Source organism: Mandrillus leucophaeus, unplaced genomic scaffold (assembly GCF_000951045.1).
Source record: "Mandrillus leucophaeus isolate KB7577 unplaced genomic scaffold, Mleu.le_1.0 Scaffold6, whole genome shotgun sequence".
NCBI lineage: Eukaryota > Metazoa > Chordata > Mammalia > Primates > Cercopithecidae > Mandrillus > Mandrillus leucophaeus.
The window spans coordinates 2,998,318-3,020,752 of NW_012106474.1; the positions used below are offsets into that span (position 1 = coordinate 2,998,318).

Here is a 22,435-nt window from a genome sequence, read left to right on the forward strand (position 1 = left end):
GAGGAAATTCAGACCGCAGAGAGGAAACGCCTACAGAAGGGAGGAAATTCAGACCGCAGACAGGAAAATCCTAGAGAAGGACACTGACCTACTCCTGCCTGTCACAGGTATCACACAGACTTTAGTAATTAAAACCAAATTATAAATGTGCATGTTATAGAGTTTGTTAGGAAATAAACAGGAAGAAACCGATGTCTTCTTCCCCATGCTACAGGAAAGGACGCCTACGCCAGACACAGCTGTGTCAGGTGGAACAGGAAGATGTCCACTCTATGGGGACAGGCCTATAGCTGCAGGGTACGAGGCGTGGTCCCTGCTTTAGAAAGCAGGGGTGGGCTGGGGGTCTCGAGATGGGCACCAGCTACTGCACATGGGCTGTGTCTATCCATCTTCTCTAACTTGAAACCTGTGGCTTCCTTCAAACACGTAACTCCAAGTTATATATGAAGATTCTTTGAATATTGTAATACTAAAAATTCTTGCATGTAGGTTCAGCTTACAATATCTTAACCCACTTTGTACTCATGCCGGGAACCAGCTCTTGGTCAGGGTGCACAGTCACAGAGGAGAGATGAGATTAAAAACCTGAAACTATTTCCAAATATTAGAGAATGGGCTGCAAACACCCTTTCTTGGCAAAAAGGCCTTTGTTTTCAACCTCTAATCCTGCCCCCAGCAATGTTAGGCTTCAAATCTTTGCGGGGGCGGTGTGGGTGGGGGCGGATGGGGAAGTAAAGAAAGAAACAAAAAGAAAATCCCTACAGAAGAAATAAGAATCAACTTTGTCTCTCAGGAGACACGTGGAGCCGGCCCCCGATCCCAGGAAAAGGACATGAGGGACTTGTTAGGTAGTGCGCACCCTGCCCTTTACTGTCCCTTCCTTGAACACTGGAGCAGGAAGGCACTCCCTGAGCATAAAGTCATCTACAGACCCCGCAGGTCAACATCAGCAGAGCTCTGAGGACTGCATACATCTCTAAACCACGATCAAGAACCACCTGCTGTAAAGCCATCTACAGACCCCGCAGGTCAACATCAGCAGAGCTCTGAGGACTGCATACATCTCTAAACCACGATCAAGAAACACCTGCTGTAAAGCCATCTACAGACCCTGCAGGTTGACATCAGCAGGGGAGTGCATACTTCTCTAAATGTGAGCAAGAAACACCTGCCCTAAAGCCATCTACAGACCCACAGGTTGACATCAGCAGGGGAGTGCATACTTCTCTAAATGTGAGCAAGAAACACCTGCCCTAAAGCCATCTACAGACCCACAGGTTGACATCAGCAGGGCTCTGAGAAGCACATACATCTCTCAACTGTGAGCAAGAAACAAGTGCTCTCGGCAGCACAGAATGCGAAGTGGACTTGGATACGTCTCCGAGAGCTGGCTTCTTGTCCTTGCCACATCCAAGGCACCACACCATTTGCCATCAACCTCACCCCACTCTCCAGAGCCCTTGACCATCTCTGCCCACCTTCTCCTATGCCCGACTTCCAGCCAAGTGTAAATAGGAATTCAAGGCCCCAAGAATTTTGATACTTTGGTATCTGGGGGAGAAACATGGGTTATGGAGACAAAGATGTAGATTTACATCCTAGCTCTGCCACTTCCAAGCACAGAGACCTTGGAAAGTTTTCTTGCCTGTAAAAGAGTCGTTTTAACCCCTGTAGCTTAGGCTGCTATGAGGAACCCAGTGTTCAGCCCTGGCGAGTGTGAGCCCATGGCTGGCGCTTCTGCGTGGCCAAGTGGGGGGCCGCAATGCCCAGCCCGCTCTCTCCAGCTCTCCAGAGCACCCCCAGAGGCAAACCTTAATTTTTCCTGTTCCCCAAATCCCCCCTAGGTCTTTCCTTCCCAGCCCTCCCTCAGGCTCAGGGATATGTCTTTTCCTATCTTCTCCTTCTACCAGCTCCGAAGCATCTGGTCCCATTCCCCCTACAAACATCCTCAGGGAAGGACGCTAGAGAAATGTGTACATGTGGGGAGAATTCAGCCTGCGTTATCTCTTTCAGTGGCATCGCATGTTTTAACATTTTAAATTCCTGAAATATTGACACCCATACAGAAAAGTGCACAAAAGATAAATATACACGTCATGAATTATTATCAACCAAAACCTGTGAAGACATTTTCCAGGGCAGGAAAAGGACTCCCCAGGTCAGCCCTGTCTACAGTCACAAAATTAACCCCCCTGCCCTCCACCGCATGCTAGCAACCATCGCCCTGTGTGTGTGGCCATCGCTCTCTGCTGTTCTTCGTGGTCGGTCACCCCTGGACGCATCCCTCAGAGCTGGAGCTGAGTTTTCTGACTCTCAGTTGTGGGAGGATTTGTGGTTGGGGTGCCTCTGTGTGGGGCTCCGTGGACTCAGGAGGACATTAGCACACAGCACCGTTGAGGAAGGCACTGGACCTTTTCATCAGTGCTCACTGCTCTATAGGACGAACCAAGCAAATCGCAGTGTTCACCTAGTCAGACACCAACGGACATAGATCTGTTTCTAGGCTTTGGTTCTTATGTGAACACTGCTGGGAATGCCCTCCCAGGTCTCCTTCGAGACAGGTGAATGCATTTCTCCTGGGTTCCCTCCCAGAATGGAAGAGCTGGGATCTTAATCACCCACATGCAAAGGGGCAAACTGATGTTGCAAAGGGCAGTACCAGTTCCCACCACACCCACAGCTCTGTCCTCACCAGCAAGTTATAGAATCGTGCTTCTTCATTTCTGCCAGACCAGTGGGTGTGGAGGGGAGTTGCACTGTGACTTTGTGACTTTAATTTGTAGTTCCCTGGGACTGAAGATCCTATGCACCTTTTCCTGCCTTTACTGGTCATTAGGATTTTTTCCTTTATAAATAAAATGCCACCTGCTCAAGACTTTTGGCCATTTTTCTGCTGGGTTGCCTCATTATATTATTTGATTAATAGGAATTTATGGATTAATAGGAATTTAGGTATTTTGCATTCATGGCTTTAAGAATACATAATTATGAAATAAAGAAATCCATTTCCTATTAAAGATCATTCTGAGACAATTGAAGAGCTGGGAGGCTTTGGGGCAAGGGCTTTCTCCACTCTCCAGGAATCATGCCAGTCAGTGGACCTCCATTTCCCTCCACTGTGGCTGGCCTCAAGGTACGTTTGCATGTATTATTCATGAACACACAAACATGCACTTTCCGAAAAACAGCTCCTATCTACTGCTCATTTTAAATCTCGTTGTCTGATTTTCAAATTTTTATAGAGTCTACTTCTATGGTAACCTCGGTATAAACTTGAGGGCAAAAAACATTTATTAAATACTGAAATTTACTCAATTTTAGTAAACTTGGTGAAAAGTACTCCTGCCACATACAGACAGTGGATACTGCAGATTAGCCATTCTGTGTATGTGCTGACTTCTCCGTGAACCCCCGAGGGTGTGCCCAGAGGGTCAGCTCCCTGGTGCCTACAGATCAAGACGCTGCCCAGCTGTGGTCCGCGCTATTGACCACGATCTCACAGGTGATGCCCACTTTTCTGCTTCTCTGCATCATTTGTGAGGGCTCTGTTAACTTCCAGGAAGAAGTTAAATTGCAGTATGCAAACACTGATGATAAATCCTTTGTGTTTGGGGGGTAAGTATACCCAACACCTCTCTCCCCCATAATTCTCCCTTCAATTTCAAAATTCTCTCCATAATTTGCCATGACTCCATAAAGCTTCCAAAGTGACCACCGCACGACACTGGCTCCCCCGTGCCCACATGTGTGTGGAGGGGAAGCCTGGAACACAGCTGGGGATTAAGAGAGTTTTTCCATAACTCTGTAGACCTGTGGAATATACTAGTTGCACCGATCAGGTGAACCAGGGGTAGAACGACGCTGGCTATGCCAGGTCCAAGGGTGCAGCCAGCGGAACCCTGCCCCGACGTGGAAACATTGCCCCTCCCAGACAGCATCATCTCCCCAGGGAAACTGCCCCTCAGCGTTGAAGCTTTTCATCTCACATGCCTGGCTTCCTGCCCAGCGCATGTGCTACCCACTAAACACCAGACTTCTATATACAAAGGCCCGTCTACTCTCTTCCCCAGTCCATTCCTTGGACCAAACATTCCACATAGGCAGTGAAAACAAAAGGAATATTTCTATACAGTGAAAGGTTACTGAGACCTAGTTGGAAGCAACAACGTGAGTAAACGGTACACTGAAGCCACTATTTGCAGATTGTACAAAATTCAGCCAATTTTGCACATGTTTTCTAAGAAAGTTATTTGGGACCCTCCTTAATTATCAGGTGATATCACTAAAACAACATAAATAGATGCCCCTACCCCCTACTGCTTTCTCCTTTGTAAAACAAGGCTCACCTCAAAATGCTGCTTGTGGATGAAGGAAATAGGACATGCAAGTGTCTCTCAAAGTGAAAGAGGGACACGCACAGACCCAGTGAATCTTGGTGATGTTTTTCTGTTTCATTTCCTCCATGAGTTTGCAACAGAACTGTTAGATATACATGTTAGCTCAACTAAAGATATATTTCCAGCACTATTTAGGCTCTGGAGAAGAAGTTTTTACAAATAAACATATTTTAATTCCACATTGTGCATCCCCATGGCCAGTCACTGGAAACATTAGACCTTATGTCATTGCTGACTGTGGACACCTTCGTTCTCATGGAACCCACAGAGGTAATGAGTTCTGGCCAGGGCCATGGCTCAGGAAGCTTGAAAAATATCTGAATAACAAACAGAATTCCAGATTTAAAAATACCTGTCCCTTAAATAGGAAAAAAATCTAAAGGTAAACTCTAAATGTAAATGTTTCAAGATTGTACATGACAAACAGGGAGAGACGTTTTGTAGTTTATTATTGCTATATAATGATGTGTTCTGACTGTCTTAACACATATGATCCAGGAATCTGGAGGGCTAGATCACAGCATTTCTTCGTAGATGGTCTGATAAGTCTGCCCCACAGATTAATCAAACTTGGGCTGCAGATTATTTTCAAATAAAAATGATATAAATCATTTACAGCATGGTTGGCAAAAAAAAAAAAAAGAATGGGAAAGAGCATATTTTACAGATTTTTAAACTCCTAATTTTATTACTTTTAGTACATCAAATCCTCTTACGAGTAATAAAATAATACAAACCATTTTGAAATTGACTTATGAAGAAAGAACCATTTTTCTTTGAAAACACGTACATACAAAACTAGCAATTTTCACTTTTTTGGCCAAAGAAAACATTTGGTCATTTCCACTGGTGACTCCAAGTCCTTGTGGTTATTTTAAACAATTAAGGGACCTGAATCATCATAACCCATCATGATCAGATGCAGGGCTGTCTTCCTTCAGCAAGCTGACCTCCAGTCATACGCACACATTCACATAGCTTCGCCCTTCCCCTCTTAAAAACAAGGGTTCCCTAAAACGTAGGCTTTGTCAGTGACGAGATCTATTCCCACTGTGGCTCACGATGTCACCCACACTGGATTTCCCTTTGAATTATAAGTGAACCCAAGGAAGATGATTAGAAGACACAGCAAACCAATTCCCTTAAAGCCTTCCACTTGGAAAGGCACGTCAGACCTACCCGGGCACCGGGGCGTCTTGTGGGCCACGGCGGTGCCGCTGATGGGCCTCCCGTTGGGCGTGACGCACCAGCAGTATCCCGTGTAGCTGTGACACTGGACCTGCGAGAGAGCACAGGACAGGTGAGCCCTCCCGGGCCCGCAGCACAGCGCCTCACGGCTGCGAGGCCCACTCTGCTTTCTGCGGCACTGGCTCAGGCAGGGGTCGTGGGATACCCAGAGCTACTTCTGTGGCTGCATTGGAGTCCTCGGTAAAGAAAGTGTGCAAGTCTTCACCGCAGGGTTTTAAAGACAAACGGGGCCCAAATCAGCACTTGACTGACTGCTAGTGTGTGCTGGACACATTACCTGTGAAGTCACTAATCCTCACCACCTTCCAGATGGAGCCCCAGCCCTTATCTTATGAATGGGGAAACTGAGGCCCGGGAAGGTCAGGAGCTCTCCACTGCAGAGCCAGGAGAGCAACCTCGGCCTCTTTAGTGTTCACTCTGCAGCCTGCATCGCCCACTCCCCTTGCAACCACAGTCAGAGCAGCCAGTTCCTTCAGCTCCAGTTCCTCTCTCTCTCTTTCTGTCTCTCTCTTGTTCTCTCCCTCATTGTCTCTCAAAGGCCAAATGATGATGTAAACACACAGAACTCACATCATCACCCAATGGGCCACAGGCATGTCAAAGTGCAGAACCCACGCTGTTTTTTCTGCCCCTGTGTGAGTTAGCATTGCATGTTAGTACTTCGTTTTTCCTTAATAAGGAATAACAGCACTGACACACTCAAAACGGAGAGCTGGGTGACTTTCTCAACAGTGCCTTTGGCTGACAACAGGAATTTGACTTGGCTCAGCTCCATGTCTGTGGGCCCGTCAGGTTGGAATGAATGATCCCGGAGCTCACTCTTGGCACAGACACGACTTTTAGTGTGTGCTCCCCGTAATTAAAATCAAACTAAAATTAAATTGTAAGCTGCAAGCCAGGTTAGCATGGTCTAATTGGCCTCACTAAGGAAGCTTCCTGTGCTAAACTCATAGTCATGAAAGTGTGAATGACAGCAGCAATGATATAAATGCCTGCACCAACTAAGAAATAAACACACACTTCATTTATGTGTCTATTTATGTCAAGTAGGCTCATCATGAATTAACTTCTAAAATGCAGAAGGCTGATTTCCCCAGAGAACAAACCTGCTGCTGCTTCTGTTTGGCTCCCCCTCACCTGCCTTCTCCCCACACCCACTCCACATCACTCTCCCTAATTGCCCAGGTGCAGAACCTCCCAAGCAAGGCTGGTAACCTGACTGTAGGTGCCGTCGTCATTGCACTCAGGAATGAACACTTGCTGAAACTCCTTCCGGGCTTGCTCCTGGGTATACTTCCTTTCGGCCACACACCTGGACACGTCTGTAGGGAAGAACAGGGCAGAGGAGCGGTTATGCAAGGGGAAGAAGATGGAACAGATAGGAACGTTGAAAAATGCGAAGGCATGAGTCAGGCAGGAGTGCTGAGGACCTGGAGGCTGGAAGGGGCTTCGCAGGCAGCTCAGCTCTCAGCAAAGGGAGCCCCGGAAGAAGGGCAGATGCCTGTCACACGCCGTCCTGGTCCTATCTGATGCAAGGCCCAGGGGCGGGAAGGGCAGGACCATTCTCCACACTGAGTGAGTAAGAACACTGAGGCCCAGGAAGGCCTCATAGCTTATCCCTGGGGAAGAGGTGGCCCCTGCTTCCTGAAAATGGGGAAATGCCAGCTGTCCGGTGGGACGCAGGCAGGCTGTCCTCAGATTTAAGGACGTCCACCTGAACACACCAGGATCAAGTCCAGATGCAGAGGGTGGGCAGGGCTAGATGTCACCGTTAAAAACAGACCAAAGGGAACTGACTGAGGGGCGGGGGTCTTAGGATGCATGGGGTGGGACTTCCAACCACAGCTGCAGCCCAGGGCGCCATCCCACTGAGACCAGCCTGAGAGGAGAACTTGGCTCGTCCCTTTTCTGTTTCCCGTCCTGCCTCTTCCACCTTCACATGGAAATCCAACCGTCACGTGGATAAAAGGGTTGGGTTTTCTTAGAAAGCCTCGTCCTCTGCCCCAGATGCTCCACATCCCACCGTCCCAACAACACTGAGATTTCACAGAAGGCGCAATGTCGCTGCTACTACTTAAGAAGACACCCCAAGGAGAGCAAAACTGGAAAAATCTTTAGACTTCCAGAGACTTGAAAAGCATTAATGCAGGATCCGTGTGTGCCACGAACAGGCCTTGTTTCTCGCTAACCTGCACAATCAGGGCCAGGTTAAGACACATGAGGACCACAAAGTTGGTTGCTTACTGAAGCTACTCTCAGCCTTCCAGCTCAAGGAGTAAAAGCTGTGAGCCCAGCATCAACCAGGCCCGCCTTTTGGTGCCCCCAGGGGGAAAAGGCTTGTCCTAAGAACAGCCTCCCACCACAGGAGAAGACGCCATGATGGCTGCCATGGGCCACCTGCCCCGGAAGCAGATCCTAAGAACACCCTCCCACCACAAGAGAAGATGCCATGATGGCTGCCATGGGCCACCTGCCCCGGAAGCAGATCCTAAGAACAGCCTCCCACCACAGGAGAAGATGCCACGTTGGCTGCCATGGGCTGCCTGCCCCTGAAGCAGAACACACATGCACGCTTTACTTCTTGGAATCATCACACAATATAGCTCATTTGAATTTTAAAACTTGAAAAAATGGCTTTCCTTTTTTAAAAGTATTTCCAGATTTAAATCACAAGTGCCTACATCTTGAGAGAGCACAAAGGCCCTCTCAACTCCGAGGACGCTTCTTCAAATGTTGTTCTTTCCGTCTTCAGATGGTGACTTTTTGACTCCCTAGTGGTTAAAGTTCTGGCTATGGCAAAATGCGATCTGATTACCAGCCCTGGGCTCCACCCATCACAGTGGACTCCTACAGGCTCTGCCTCTGACAAAGCTCCAGGGCCTTTATGTGACTCCTCTCTGGCTTTTGCAGAACCACCGGCCACATGCTGCATGGAGCATTAAGGGCCTACACATCTGAGCAAACGCTCCTCCATCCATCCCAGCTTCGTGCCTTCAGCCTTATTCTAAAGTCTGGCCTGGCCAGCCAGCACTCAGTAACATGTGGTTTTAATGCAGTCTGTGTTTTAGCTGAGGAGAAATCACTGCTTTGCTGGACTTCTGTCCTCGTTTTTTAGTATAACCTGTGGTTTTGACTGTCTAAAAAGGAAAAGTGATATGAGTTCCAGCTTGCGAGGTCTCCATGAGGTACAGATGGAGCTATAAATTAGTTCTAATATTTGAGCCATCATGGAACATGCCAAGAAAGCTAAGTTTTCCAAACTCCTTGTGGGCTCCATTCTTGGCGTGGACTTCTTTTAAAGACTTCACATTTGCCACTGGTCAGATAGTTCTGAAACCTGCAGCTCTTGGATTTAATAGAATATTAAATTCCAAGTTTATGTCTAGCCTATGGCAGACTATTTAGTCATAGGAAACAATTAAGACTTAGCATGAAATTACAGGGCCCACATACATCATCACTCAAAATAAACCTGCAGTCATCTTATGAAGTAAAACTCCTACAGGGTTGCGGCTTATTCCACAGATTTGCTATTCCTTATTCTGGATATCTTATGTTAAATCAGGTTCAAGATCTTTACTACCAAGAAGAGCCCGAAGAGCATCTGATAAGGTCCATTTTATCGAGAGGCACAAAATCGCCAGAGAATGAGCACTCAGAAATAGTCATGGCCCCCGTGTGTTCTCAATATCACTCTAAGCCAATGTATGCTTGATACAGACACATCTTAGACTGAATTAAATGCCCCTCTTTGTAAACATCAAAATATTAAACACACCCTCAATATTATGCTGTTTCCAACTTTCCAACTTTTTAATCGCTTTGAAAGAATGGAATAGGGTGCTTCAACACTGTCCCCTGGAAACCTTATTTACAGATGATGATAAATGTCTCACCTTAATGTATTTTTACTCTGTATGATTCTTTGCTGAGTTAAAAATTAAGCAGAGCCCTATCTGTGTAATGGCCTTGTTGAGATTCCACTCTGAACACTTTATGTTTAATGGTTTGATTATTAAATCCGTAGAACACAAGCAACATAATTTTTTAAATTATTGTATGACGGCTGGGCACGGTGGCTCACGCCTGTAATCCCAACCCTTTGGGAGGCTGAGGTGGGTGCATCACAAGGCCAGGAGATCGAGACCATCCTGGCTAATATGGTGAAACTCCGTCTCTACTAAAAATACAAAAAAAAGAAAAAAAAAATTAGCCGGGCGTGGTGGCAGGCGCCTGTGTTCCCAGCTACTTGGGAGGCTGAGGAAGGAGAATCGCTTGAACCCAGGAGGCGGAGGTTGCAGTGAGCCGAGATCGTGCCACTGCCCTCCAGCCTGGGTTACACAGCAAGACTCTGTCTCAAAAAAAAGAATTACTGTACGACTACACATAACATAAAATTTACCATCTTATCCATTTTAAAGTGAACAATTCAGTGGCATTTAGCACATTCACAGTGTTGGGCAACCACCATGTCGGCCTAGTTCCAGAACATTCTCCTCATTCCCAAAAGAAAACTCTGCACCTGTTAAGCTGCCATTTCCCATTTCCCCCTCACCGCAACCCCTAGAACTATCCATCCACCTCCTGTCTCTACAAATTTGCCTATTCTGGGCATTTCCTGTCAATGTAATCACACACGAGGTATCCTTCTGTGTCTGGCTTCCTTCACCTGGCATGATGATTTCAAAGTTCATGTACGTATGTTCATGTATGTCTACACCAGAGATGATGCATCAATGTAGTCATACATGAGGTATCGTTCTGTGTCTGGCTTCCTTCAATTAGCGTGATGTTGTCAAGGCTTATGTATGTTACAGCATTTTCAGAGCTATGTTCCTTTTTATGGCTGAACAATATTCTATTGTAGGGAAGGACCATATTTTGTTTATTCATCACTTAGGATCTTTTGGCTATTGTAAATAATGCTGTTATAAACATTCAGATGTAAATTTTTGTTTGAACGCTTGTTTTCAAGTCTTTTGGGTAGAAAGTAGAAATGATGGTTCACATGGCAGTTCTGCATTTAACTTACGGAGGGAGTGCCTGCCGTCTGCCACAGTGCTAAACCGTTGTATGTCCAGCCAACAGAGACAAGTGTTTCCATTCCCCTATCCACCCAGAATTTATTTTGTCTTTTTTAAACTGATGTAACCACCTGACTGGGATAAAATGGTTTCATAGTACTTGGGCTCATAGTATTATATTACTATAATAAATATCTACCTCAAAGAAAAACTCAGCTGGAAATTATAATATTAATACTTTAATTAAATAAAATTGTTAATCTAATTGAAGAATTTAGTCTTTTTACTAGACCAAAGAAAAACTTTCTGATGTGAATTTTGTCATATATTTTTAGAAAATTTTTGCTCCTACCTGCAGAGTCGGGATGTTATAAATAAAGAATTCATCATTGCTTAGCAAGGCATCACTAACAACAGGTTTTGTTTTGTTTTAGAGACAGCGTCTCTGTCAGCTAGGCTGGAGTGCGGTGGTGCCATCACAGCTCACTGCAGCCTCAACCTTCTGAGCTCAAGCAATCCTCTCACCTCAGCCTCCCCAGTAGCTGGCAAGATAGGCACCACCCTGATTGGCTAATTTTTTAATTTTTGTAGAGATGGGGTCTTGATTTGTTGCCCAGGCTTCTTTTGAACTCCTGGTGTCAAGCAATCCTCCCACCTCCCAGAATGCTGGGATTATAGGCATGAGCCCCCACGCCTAGCCCTAACAGAAATATTTTGATGAATTTTTGGTTAATGGTAGTTAATTGTGGGAGCAATTTATTTCTACCTGTTTGATGATATTTTCTCTCTCAGTTACAAAATAAAATTGGCTACAATCAGATAGCAAGCTTGTTTATGTATCAAGATATGTCATGGAGACCGGGCGCAGTGGCTCACGCCTGTAATCTCAGCACCTTGGGAGGCCAAGGCGGGTGGATCACCTGAGGTCAGGAGTTCGAGACCAGCCTGGCCATCATGGTGAAACCCCGTTTCTACTAAAAATACAAAGATTAGCCAGGCTTGGTGGCAAGCACCTGTAATCCCAGCTATTCAGGAGGCTGAGGCAGGAGAACCACTTTAACCTGGGAGGTGGAGGTTGCAGTGAGCCGAGATCACACCCCCATACTCCAGCCTGGGTGACACAGTGAGGCTCCGTCTCAAAAGAAAAAAAAAAGATATGTCATGGAAACCGTTAAGTGTGATGCTCACTACAAAGTAGAAATGAATAGCAGTGCTTTATAATGGTTACTTATGATGAGTGTTTTCTTTTAAAGAGGAAGCAGATGATTCCCTACTTTGCTAGAATCTCTCAAAACAGGATGAGGCAAGAATCAGCAGAGGCTGCTCTGCCGGACGTTTTACAGAGGATTCTGGAGAGCAACAATGAAAAGGAACAGTTAAAAGGGATCTTTGAGGAAACTTCAAAACAGGGCCATGAAACAGCGATCTTCACAGGTGACGCTGAATTTGGTAGTCCTAAGCCCAGAGAGTTCCTCTTTCAGGGACTCCTGTCTCTAACAGAATAGAATAACATAAACACACTAAGCTAGGCAAAAGTGAATCAAAGTAACTCTTTCTGTTGGTCTTCCAAGATGCTTTGTCTACACCAGAGATGATGCCTCAAGATTTTGATGCTGCTCAGCTTCCTACTGCAATACGCAGAGAACTTTGGGACACAGGTAATTACTGTGGTGTCTCACTCATCGATATAGAAGGAGCAGATAGCTGGATATGTGGTCAACAGATGCTCTGACTCTGGATCTCACAAGGTCACTGAATGGCTATGATTATGGCCATGGCCATGTAAACACTTCAAGTTCAGGCTCAGCTTCCACTACCATCTCCCCATGACCCAGTGCAGGGCTGCCCAGGACAGGGCTGGTGTGGGAACACCATGGGCTGAACGAGCAAATGGCAGCCAGGCAGAGGACACAGATGGTGCCTTTGTAGTGGCCACGGCAATGATAGCCCTCAGAGTGGCATGGCTTTTATTGATTTTGGCATCAAATGAAGGCAGACACTGTGTTTTAAAAGTTGTAGTATTTTACCCACCCGTAATTTTGAAGGCCAGAGTCAGAAAAACTAAGCATGCTGTGCTGCAATGCTGTCCAGCAGAACTGAAGTTTTCTTTTCCATCCTAATATCCTAATATAGATGGAAGTGCTGTGATAAGCACTCCCAGTCCCAGTGATCTGCAGCCCTTGGTCAGCAAAAGCAGCACGATGCATCCCCCCAGCCACAGACTAGTACATTCATGCGACCGTCCCGACCATAACCAGAACGACACTATTCCAGAGCTAAGGGAGACAGGAACGACATTTTCATTTTACATAAGTATTCTCTTTTTAAATGCATCAAGGCAGAAACAAAATTACAATAGGAAATCCCTAAATATGTAACTGAGATTGCCAAACTGTAAAGAGAAAGAGAAACTGCAAACCGTTGCAAGACTATATTACAGTATTCAGACAGCCTTTATAATATTTACACAAGAACCCACTGATCATACCCATCTCTAGGAAAATTAGTAACAGTGATTTTCAACAGATCACAATGGATGATTGTGTAAATGGTCACCAAATCCTTTGCAGGAAGGCTGACTAGAGCCTTCCAGAGGGCAGAAGCTCCGTAGGCTGTGCGGAGAGGCCCCTGCTCCTCTGATGAGCCGGTGCCTTGGGTTTGGTGGTGCCGCTAAAGCAAACCGAGGAAAGGTCCTTTGGATGTGCAACATTCCAGGAACATCCGGCTGTGCTTCTGATCACGGCTGCACACGAGACTGAAGGCCCTGAACCTCCTGTTATGTCTACTCCAGGCTGTGAGAGAAGGACGCTCCCAAACATCAGACGTGTTAAAATACCATAAGCGAGTTAAGGTAAACATACTCGGGGTAGAGTTTCTGCAAGGCACAAGCACAGATCCGATTGAAGTTGCTTCTGATAGCTGCGTCTGCGGAAAGGAAATCCAACCTGGAAAGGGTGGAGCCAGGGATAAGCACCTGGACCAGAAGCCCAGGGCACAGAATCACAGACACTTGTGCTCACTCACACATGCACGCATACACACACTCTCACACACATGCATGCTCAGACACATGAACACACATTCATACACAAGGATCCACACTCACACATGCATGCACACTCATGCACACACATAAACACTCATTCACACACACAAGCATACACAGTCTCATACATGCACACACGCACATTCACACACATGCACACTGTCACATACATGCACACTCAGACAAGTGTACACACACTTTCACACATGCACACTCATGCACATTCACACACACATACACACACTGCCACATACACGGACACTCATGCATATGAACACACATTCACACACATACACGCACACTCTCACATACATGCACACTCACACAAGCGTACACACTCTCTCACACATGCACACTCACGCACATTCACACACACGTGTGCACTCTCACATACATGCACACTCAAGCATACACATGCTCTCACACATGCACACTCATGCACATTCACACATTAACACACACACACTCACACACATGCACACTCACAAGCACATGAATACAGTCACATTCACACAAGCATTCACACACGAACTCACACACAAGCATACACTCACAATCAGACATGCACACACGCACACATTCACACACCACTCACAATCAGACATGCACACACGCACACATTCACACACCACTCACAATCAGACATGCACACATGCACACATTCACCAGACATGCACACATGCACACATTCACACACAAGCACACATGCAATCACATCACACATGCACACTCAATGCACATGAACACGCATTCACACTCATACACAACCTCACGCATACACACACACAACAGAAACGTAATCTCACACACTCACACTCTCACACTCACACCCCCTCATAGATTTCCTTCGTGGAAATGCCCGACTCTCTGAGGAAAATGAGCAGGTTGATGCGCCCGATAGGAGCCAGGTGACACTCCGGCCCCGGGCGCTTGTGCAGGGATGAAGGAGCTTCATGGGGACTTCGCAACTACCGCTTCCTCGAAGGCGAAGGCGAGGCCGTGGAATTCGAAGGAACGGGCGGGTGCGGAGCTCTCTGGCCTGTTTCTAGGTCGCTGAGTACAAGGAAGAGCTCGATGGAAACGCTCACGTGGTGGGAAAACCTCCAGAGAGAAAGAATTCTTGGGGTTCCTCTGAGCCGGCTCCTCATTCTAGACACGCGAGGACAGAGACATGCGAGGACCCGGCAGAGCCTGCCCAGGCCCAGGTGAGGAGAAGGCAGGTCCTCCCTGCAGGTGCTGAGAAGCAGCTGCGGGCCGCAGGGGCTACTGCTGTGCTTTCAGGAAAACTGCAACAGAAGGAGCGGAGCGCGTGGAGGGATCCCCATGGGGAGGCCTGGTTCCTCTGGAGTGTGAGATGCCCATGGCTCCGGCTTCTTAGGCAGCGCCTGGCCTCGGAGCCCGAGAGCTCTCGCTGCTGATTGAAAGGATGGCAAAGCTGCTCCCCAGGCAGGGGCAGCCCCTCAGGTCCACGCTGGGAAGTGGAAGGAGCTGCACCTCGACCCACATCCGGCGGGAGGCCGCCTGGCTTTCCTCCTGGAGACACTCCTGCCCCGCTGTTCCTCGCTGGAAGCATCAGGAGCAGGCCTGAGGCAGCTTGAGAAGGCCTGGGAAGGTGCCACCCCAAACGCCTGCGGGGCCTCACAGCCAGGCCACGGCGCCACCGGCCACAGGAGCACAGAGGTCCCCACCCCGCCCCAGCTCTGCAAAAGCTGCAGAGAATGCGGGAGAGACAGCTGCAGACAGGTCTCCAGGCCTCACAGCCGACTGTCTGGGGCGATCCTGAAGAAAGGAGCTTTTCCCAGGAAGCGCTGACACGAAACGCCGTGTCATGGCGCAGCGAACTGGGATAAGCAACCCCAAAACCGACACTTAGGCTCCTGTTACAACCATCACTTGGCCAAGGGTGTAAACTTCTATGTGTGTATCACTCGGGGGGGTGGGGTTCACCAATGGAAAGAACAGTCTCTAAACCTCATCGTAGCAGTAATCTGTTTTTGTTTTGTTTTGTTTTTAGACGGAGTTTCACTGTTGTCGCCAGGCTGGAGTGCAATGGCACGACCTTGGTTCACTGCAACCTCCACCTCCCGGATTCAAGGGATTCCCCTGCCTCAGCCTCCTGAGTAGCTGGAATTACAGGCACCTGCCACTACGCCCGGCTAATTTTTTTGTTTTCTTTCCTTTTTTTTTTTTTTTTTTTGTATTTTTAGTAGAGACGGGGTTTCACTATGTTGGCCGGGCTGGTCTCCTGACCTCATGATCTGCCGCCTAATAATCTTAACAATAACAGCATATGTGTTCATCTTGTGGAGATTTGAATCTGACTGTGATACCTGTGGACCTCCGGCGCCGTGGGCCTCCTGTGTGCCAGGTGCTGGCTGAGTCCCAGCGGCTCTCCGAGGGCTGCTGAGGTCATTGTGCAGCCTCGGAGATGGGTGCGCAGAGCGATGGGTGGATGTTACAGCCTTTGTCACCATGTTTCTTTCACTCGGACTCGCCCGTTCAGAAGCTCTTGGTCCTCAGATCTCCAAGGAAGCTGCTTTTGTCCAATACGTGTTTCCAGAAATCTCAAAATAGTTCCAAGTTCTCCTGGCATTTGGCTTTTTCTCTTTTTTTTGGCTTTTCTATGGAATGCCAGAGATGTTGTTGAAAAGAAAGACAGCCCCAAAAGTCTCAGATGAAAAGAAAAATATTAATGTATTTGCAGAGTTCTGAAAACACAAACTCCACAAATTTCTATGAAAATATGAGAAAAATGCATCGGTGTCAACCACTGCAGTTCTATTCAGGGTCAATGGTTAGATCACATTGTGAAGTGTGCAGAACATTTAAATCGAATTTAATTAAATATGGATTAAACTATTTTAATTGTTATTTCCAAATAGTACATCCAAAAGAGACAGGCCTACAGAACTACCACCCACCAAAAATGTAAAAGTGCCCCCAAAATACTAAAGACAGCAGCAGCCTCATATGTGCCAAGGCGACACTGTGCTACACTAGCCAAGGCCCACTCCAGGAATCACATGGAGAAAACTTAGAGGTTTATTTGTGCTACACAAATGATCTAAAGGGACAATCCTGTGCTCCCTCTTTTTCCTTCAGGGAAAAAAATTCTCAACCTGAGTTTCGTTGTGAAATGTGCAATATTTATGCTCTTAGAGGGAAACAGAAGCACAATTTGCTCAGTAGACACCAAGCCCTGTGTCTGTTCTCACCCCTCCCAGGCTCAGTGTGTTTTGCTCCTGCTCCCCAGGAGCCGCGACTGCTGTGTTTGCAGCACTGGGACAGGTTGGATGCCAGGATGAGTGTGTAAGTGACTGACAGTATGACAGCCTAGAGGAAGGAGCCGGCCCCTCAGGGCGAGGTCTAGGAAGGAGCCAGCCCCTCAGGGAGAGGCCCTTCTTCCGTCATGAGCCAGGATGCAGGTGCAAGGCTGCTACTTTAGGAAAACTCCAACTGCGGATGGGAAGCAGAAGCCCCTTTTTAAAGGCAGCCTCCAGCAGGGAACAGACTTAACTAGAGGCAACATGTAGATGGAAAGCAGACGGAGCCTCTCCGAGCCCAGCCCCACATGCAAATCTAGACTATCAGAGAAGCATGACACCCACTTATTTCAAGATCTATAATGCACGGTGAACAATCTCTCCTCAGACTGATTTTAATGTTTGCTACCTTGGCATCTGCAGCACCACACACATGAGATTTTGAAGACTACAGGTGCCTGTGCATTCTTTCCAATAGAATCCTTTTGATTTAAGTGAGACCGACTTTGGTTAGGTACATTTTATTTTTGCCTACTGCTCCCTTATATTTTTTTGTGTGTCATAAATGTATGGTATAAAACTACTTTGGTAACATAAATGAGAATTCCCACTGAAATAATCATCCAGAAAAGTTGGCTTAGATGCAGGTGCAAACAAACTAATGAGGATATTACCAAAAAGGACATCTGTGTTTAATTGACATTTGTTCTCCCTATCCAAAAAGAATGTCACTTTGACCCTGCAGCTGGGTATGGCAAAGATCTGAAGTCACATGCTGGGGAGACACCTGAAAAACCCACAAGCCAGAGAGGGTCACAGACGACGAGCTTCCATCCTCCCCCCTTTGTCTAAGAAATCCCTCACACTCCTCCTCAAAGGCTACAGCTAAAGCAGAGGCTTCCTCGCAGCCTTTCAATGGAATATCCAACTGGCGTTATCTAAGGGAACATGGCAAGAAAAGGGAACATGAAATTCCAAGTTTAATGAGGTGCTGTGACCTCCCCACTTCTACAGCACTTGTTTTCACAAGCTGAGACTTTATAGGTAATCACTCCTAAAATCTTCTGTGATGAGTACATCATCTGATATTTAAATTTATTCTTAAATTGTTTCTCTTTTCTCAGCACAGATAACTGAGATTTATAACTACAGCCAAGGCATCAAATCACATCTGAGTCTTTCTCCAGTGTGAATCTCACACACATCGGTCAGACACAAAGGAGAGAAGAACATGCTTCCTTCAAGCCATGTACCTGGCTCCATGCCGACTTTCCATAACCTATGGCCATGTTGTTTCACGGGCGAAGCATGCTGGAAATCACATTATCCCTGGACAGTTGTCCAAGGCACCACGGTCCTTCCTAGCCAACAAAGCAAGACTTCTAGCAGTAGAGCATTGGTGATGCAAGGAAGCAAAATGTGGAAGAAGACCCACTGTTCTTGGTGGGCGTGTGTCCTTGAGTCTGAAAGATGCTTCTTAGAAGAATAGCTTATCTCCAAAGAAACAGACTAACTTGTTCTTTCTCAGATGCAGAGTAAACAAATTTGCAGTGTTGGGGCAGGCTAAGGAAGCAGCACTTTGGGGTCCTATGCTTATGACCCCACAAAGTAGGCACCGCCAGGCTCTGGAGAACTCCCATGAGGGTGCCCTGTGCACACCATTGTGTGCCCCATGGCTGGCCCTTGTGTGGAGGGAGGTGTCCTGCCACCCCGTAGGGCCCCAGCCGTCCACCTCATAGGAGGGTCTGAAGACAGCCTGGGTGTTGGGAACATCCGGGATCCTATTGAAAATCTCACATGAAACTGTTTCCAGTGCTAGAAGCAGGCCAGCCAGTTCCCATCTGGAGGATGCTGCCAGGGACAAAGATTCTTAGAGTCCCTGAGTTCTGGGGAACCCAGTGCTGGACTGAATCAAATGAAGAGACCAGCTCCCTGAGAGGTTATCTGATAGAGAACAGCATGGACTCACTCTCAGCCCCCGTGCTCTTCGAGGAATCATTCAGTAAGAAGAAAATGCCAGTTTACCAAATGTATCAATATCAAGTAAATGTCAGGACTTATGAAAAGAATCAGGTTGAAGCAAATTGATCATACAATTTTACAATCACATAAAACCAAGCTGCTCAGGAAATGTCAGTGGTCCACTTGAATAAACTAAGAGTTTGTGTGTGTGTGTTTATGTGAGTGTGTATGTGTGTATGTATGTGTGTGTGTATTTGTGTGTGTGTGTGTCTCCCATTAAATGAATCTAAGAGATGTCATCCAAGTTTTCACCAAGGGAATTAGAACTAAAATAATGTACAGTTTACTGAAACCTAAATGTCTACTGAGAAAAAAAACCTGTAAGGACAAAATAGTGATATAGAACTATAGAACTTCAGGTACATTAGATTGAACAAATTATTTTCCTTTTCCTTGAGATAAGAAGGGATGCTTAGGGAAAAAATAAATCAGTCATTTACAAAACATCATTTACTTTAAATGGTATATTCTATTTTCCCTACACCACAAAGAAAGCTGGAGCAGCTATTGCTGCTGCTACAGTCAAAGTTTCAACTTGTGTTTTAATGTAGATAGTGCATATAAGTATACAATTCAGTGAAAGAATGTCAAATGCTTTCAATTTTAATCATGTTATCTTTATTTTTGTGGGCTTTTTAATAGAAAGATATTTCGCATCTGTGTTTTAAATAACTTTAAACTATTTTTTCTACTACAGTAAAATACGTGTGTGTGTGTGTGTGTATATATATATATATAGTTCTTTCTCTTTCACACATTTTCCAAGTGTTGTTTTTTTCTATTTGGGCTAAAGTTAGATGGAGTCAGCTCCTCAGTGTGCGGGTACACTGGAGGGTCAATGGGTAGCATCATCACCAGCTATTAGCTGTTTCTAGAAGGGGCTGGCACTACCTCAGGCCATAGAAAGTGGTTTTCCAGAGTCCCCATGAGCTGCTTCAAACAGATGAGTATCCAGAGCCCAGCTTTCTGAAATGGATCCTGAGGTCTGGGGTGGGTTCCATGAGCTGGCCCATGACAAGCCCAGGCCACTCGCTGTGGTGCTTGTCACACCTGTCCCACTAAGTTCACGTCAGCATCTTTAAACTTTGTGTTTGGGATCCGGCTATGATACTGCCACTGCACTTCATTTATTTAAAGTATAAATCAAATACTTTTTTACTGCATTTTGTTCCTTGCAATCTCAGTAGCGTATTGAGGTTAACGAGTGAATTAAAGTCCCATTTCCCCTTTGAAAGTAGCTCAACCCTCCATTTGTGGTCCTTTCTAAAGCACGCCAGGGTTTCAGCGCAGCAAGACTCACTGCAATCGTGCTGGTGACACTGGGGCCTGGCACACCTGGACAAAGGCCCAAGGTGGGTGCTGGGATGGGGCAGCTTGGTGAGCTCAGGGAAGCATGCACCATGCAGAACAGCAATTTTCGTGCATCCCTGCTCTGCCCACGACTTCCTGTGTCTTTCCATTTTCCATAGTCACGAAAATTCTGGGATCCAGCACTCAGCCCTGCCAGCCTGGCTCCACCTACTCCCCCCTCAGGCCCTCCTGTCGGTCCTCATAGGACCCTCTGAGTGGGCTTTTGCTCTGGGGTCTTCATGACTCCCCCAACGTGAGGGGAGGATAACACCATTATGTGATAAACACTTTAGAAACAGAATGCGACTTTAAGCTCCACAGCACCATTCTCTCTTGTGCCCTCAGATGTATAATAAAATCATCTTCCCAGGGACTCTTACTGGAGAATCTACCTGCCTACCTACCGTGCCCCATACTTGGCATTTGTGTAGCCTTTAAATGCTGTGTCCTGAACTACTCTGACTTTGAACAAACTGTAATTTCAGAAAAAAAAATCCTTGAGAATGAATAGCCATGTGGCATGGGCAAAGCCACAGGTGCATGTGGAGAGGAGTCTGACCTTTAAATCAGGAGTCTGTGCACACTGCAGGCGGATAAATGCACAGGGACTGGGTTTGCCACCGGCCAAAGACCAGGGCTCCAGAGGTAGTTCATGCTGTTCCTTGTTTTCAGAGTACTAAATCTGGGTGAAGTCACGTGTTTCTTAATAACAGGGATAAATTCTGAGAAATCACCCTGATATAGTTTGGCTGTGTCCCCACCCAAATCTCACCTTGAATTGTAGTTCCCCACGTGTCATGGGAGGGACCTGGTAGGAGGTAATTTGACCCCCATGGTGGCTTCCCACATGCTGTTCTCATGATAGTGAGTTCTCACAAGATCTGACGGTTTTATACGCGGCTTCCCTCTTTTGCTCAGCACTTCTCCTTCCTACCATCATGTGAAGAAGGATGTGTTTGCTTCCCCTTCCACCATTACTGTAAGTTTCCTGAGGCCTCCCCAGCTGTGCAGAACTATGAGTCAATTAAACCCCTTTCCTTATAAACATCCCGGTCTTGGGTATGTCTTTATTAGCAGTGTAAGAACAAACTAATACACACCTTTAGGCAAGTTCATCATTGTGTGAACATCATAGAGTATACTTACACACATTTACGTGATATATACAACTTCATTGATACACCTATCTTTCCATATGGAAAACAGAATGTCCCGGCATCACTACTGAACATCAGTCATTTCCCCTACTTGATCTCAATGCCAATATCAAGTGCCATCCAACAGGTTTCTATATCTACTCCATTATAACGTTATGGGACCACTGTTGGACATGCGGTCTGGCATTGAGTGAAACATCCTTGTGACTGTGTACAGGAATGTCTTCGTAACATCAGTAGGAAGAACTCTCAGGCCTAAAGAACATGGCAAAATTCTGCCTTTGTCGTCTGCAGAAGTAATTGAAATCTGTTTACCTGGATTATATTACATTATGAAAGGAAGAACAAGCTTATTCAACAACTGGGTAAGCATGGGTCTAGACACGGCACTCATAGTGCTGGTTTGCAGTGTGGCTGCTGTCTTGTTTCATTTAAGAGGATTGTTGAAGCTAATTGCCAGATGATGCAGAACATCATCTCAAAGGCACTTTTAGTCTCTGTGGTCTTTTTTCCTAGATAATATGACAAAGAAGGTAAATCTCTTTCTGAAAATAACTCTGAAATATCAGCATCTTTTGCTAAGTCAAACCCTTCATTGATGTAGGAAGCATTTCAATCTTTGGCTCTAAGCATTAGACTCTTAACCTGCATCTAATTCTTAAACTGGCAAAACTGAAAATTGAGAGTATAAAATCAACACCAAAAAATCACTGAAAACTGCACACATGCTATTGTACACATCCCACTTGCTAAAAAGAAAAATGAGAAAGAATCAGGAAGAAATCTTATTGAGAATAATTTTAGAAGACTTTGAGGAAAAAACTGAAATATTTGGATAAATTTCTTCCTTATTCAATGGAATAAGGCATTCTAAGAAAAGAATATTAGATAAGTAGAAAAAGACTCTGCTCTTAAAATTCATAGAAAT

General features: G+C 46.1%; 1 protein-coding gene across 1 annotated transcript in view; it reads right to left on the bottom strand.

Moving 5' to 3' along the window:
* Positions 1 to 22,435, bottom strand: part of SMOC2 (SPARC related modular calcium binding 2) — a 255,415-nt gene that overhangs the window by 156,027 nt on the left and 76,953 nt on the right. The window contains exons 3-4 of the mRNA XM_011999604.1: positions 6,861 to 6,967; positions 5,577 to 5,676 (exon numbers count right to left, since the gene is read on the bottom strand). Of these exons, the coding sequence (XP_011854994.1) occupies positions 5,577 to 5,676; positions 6,861 to 6,967 (207 nt within the window). The remainder of the gene's footprint in view (positions 1 to 5,576; positions 5,677 to 6,860; positions 6,968 to 22,435) is intronic.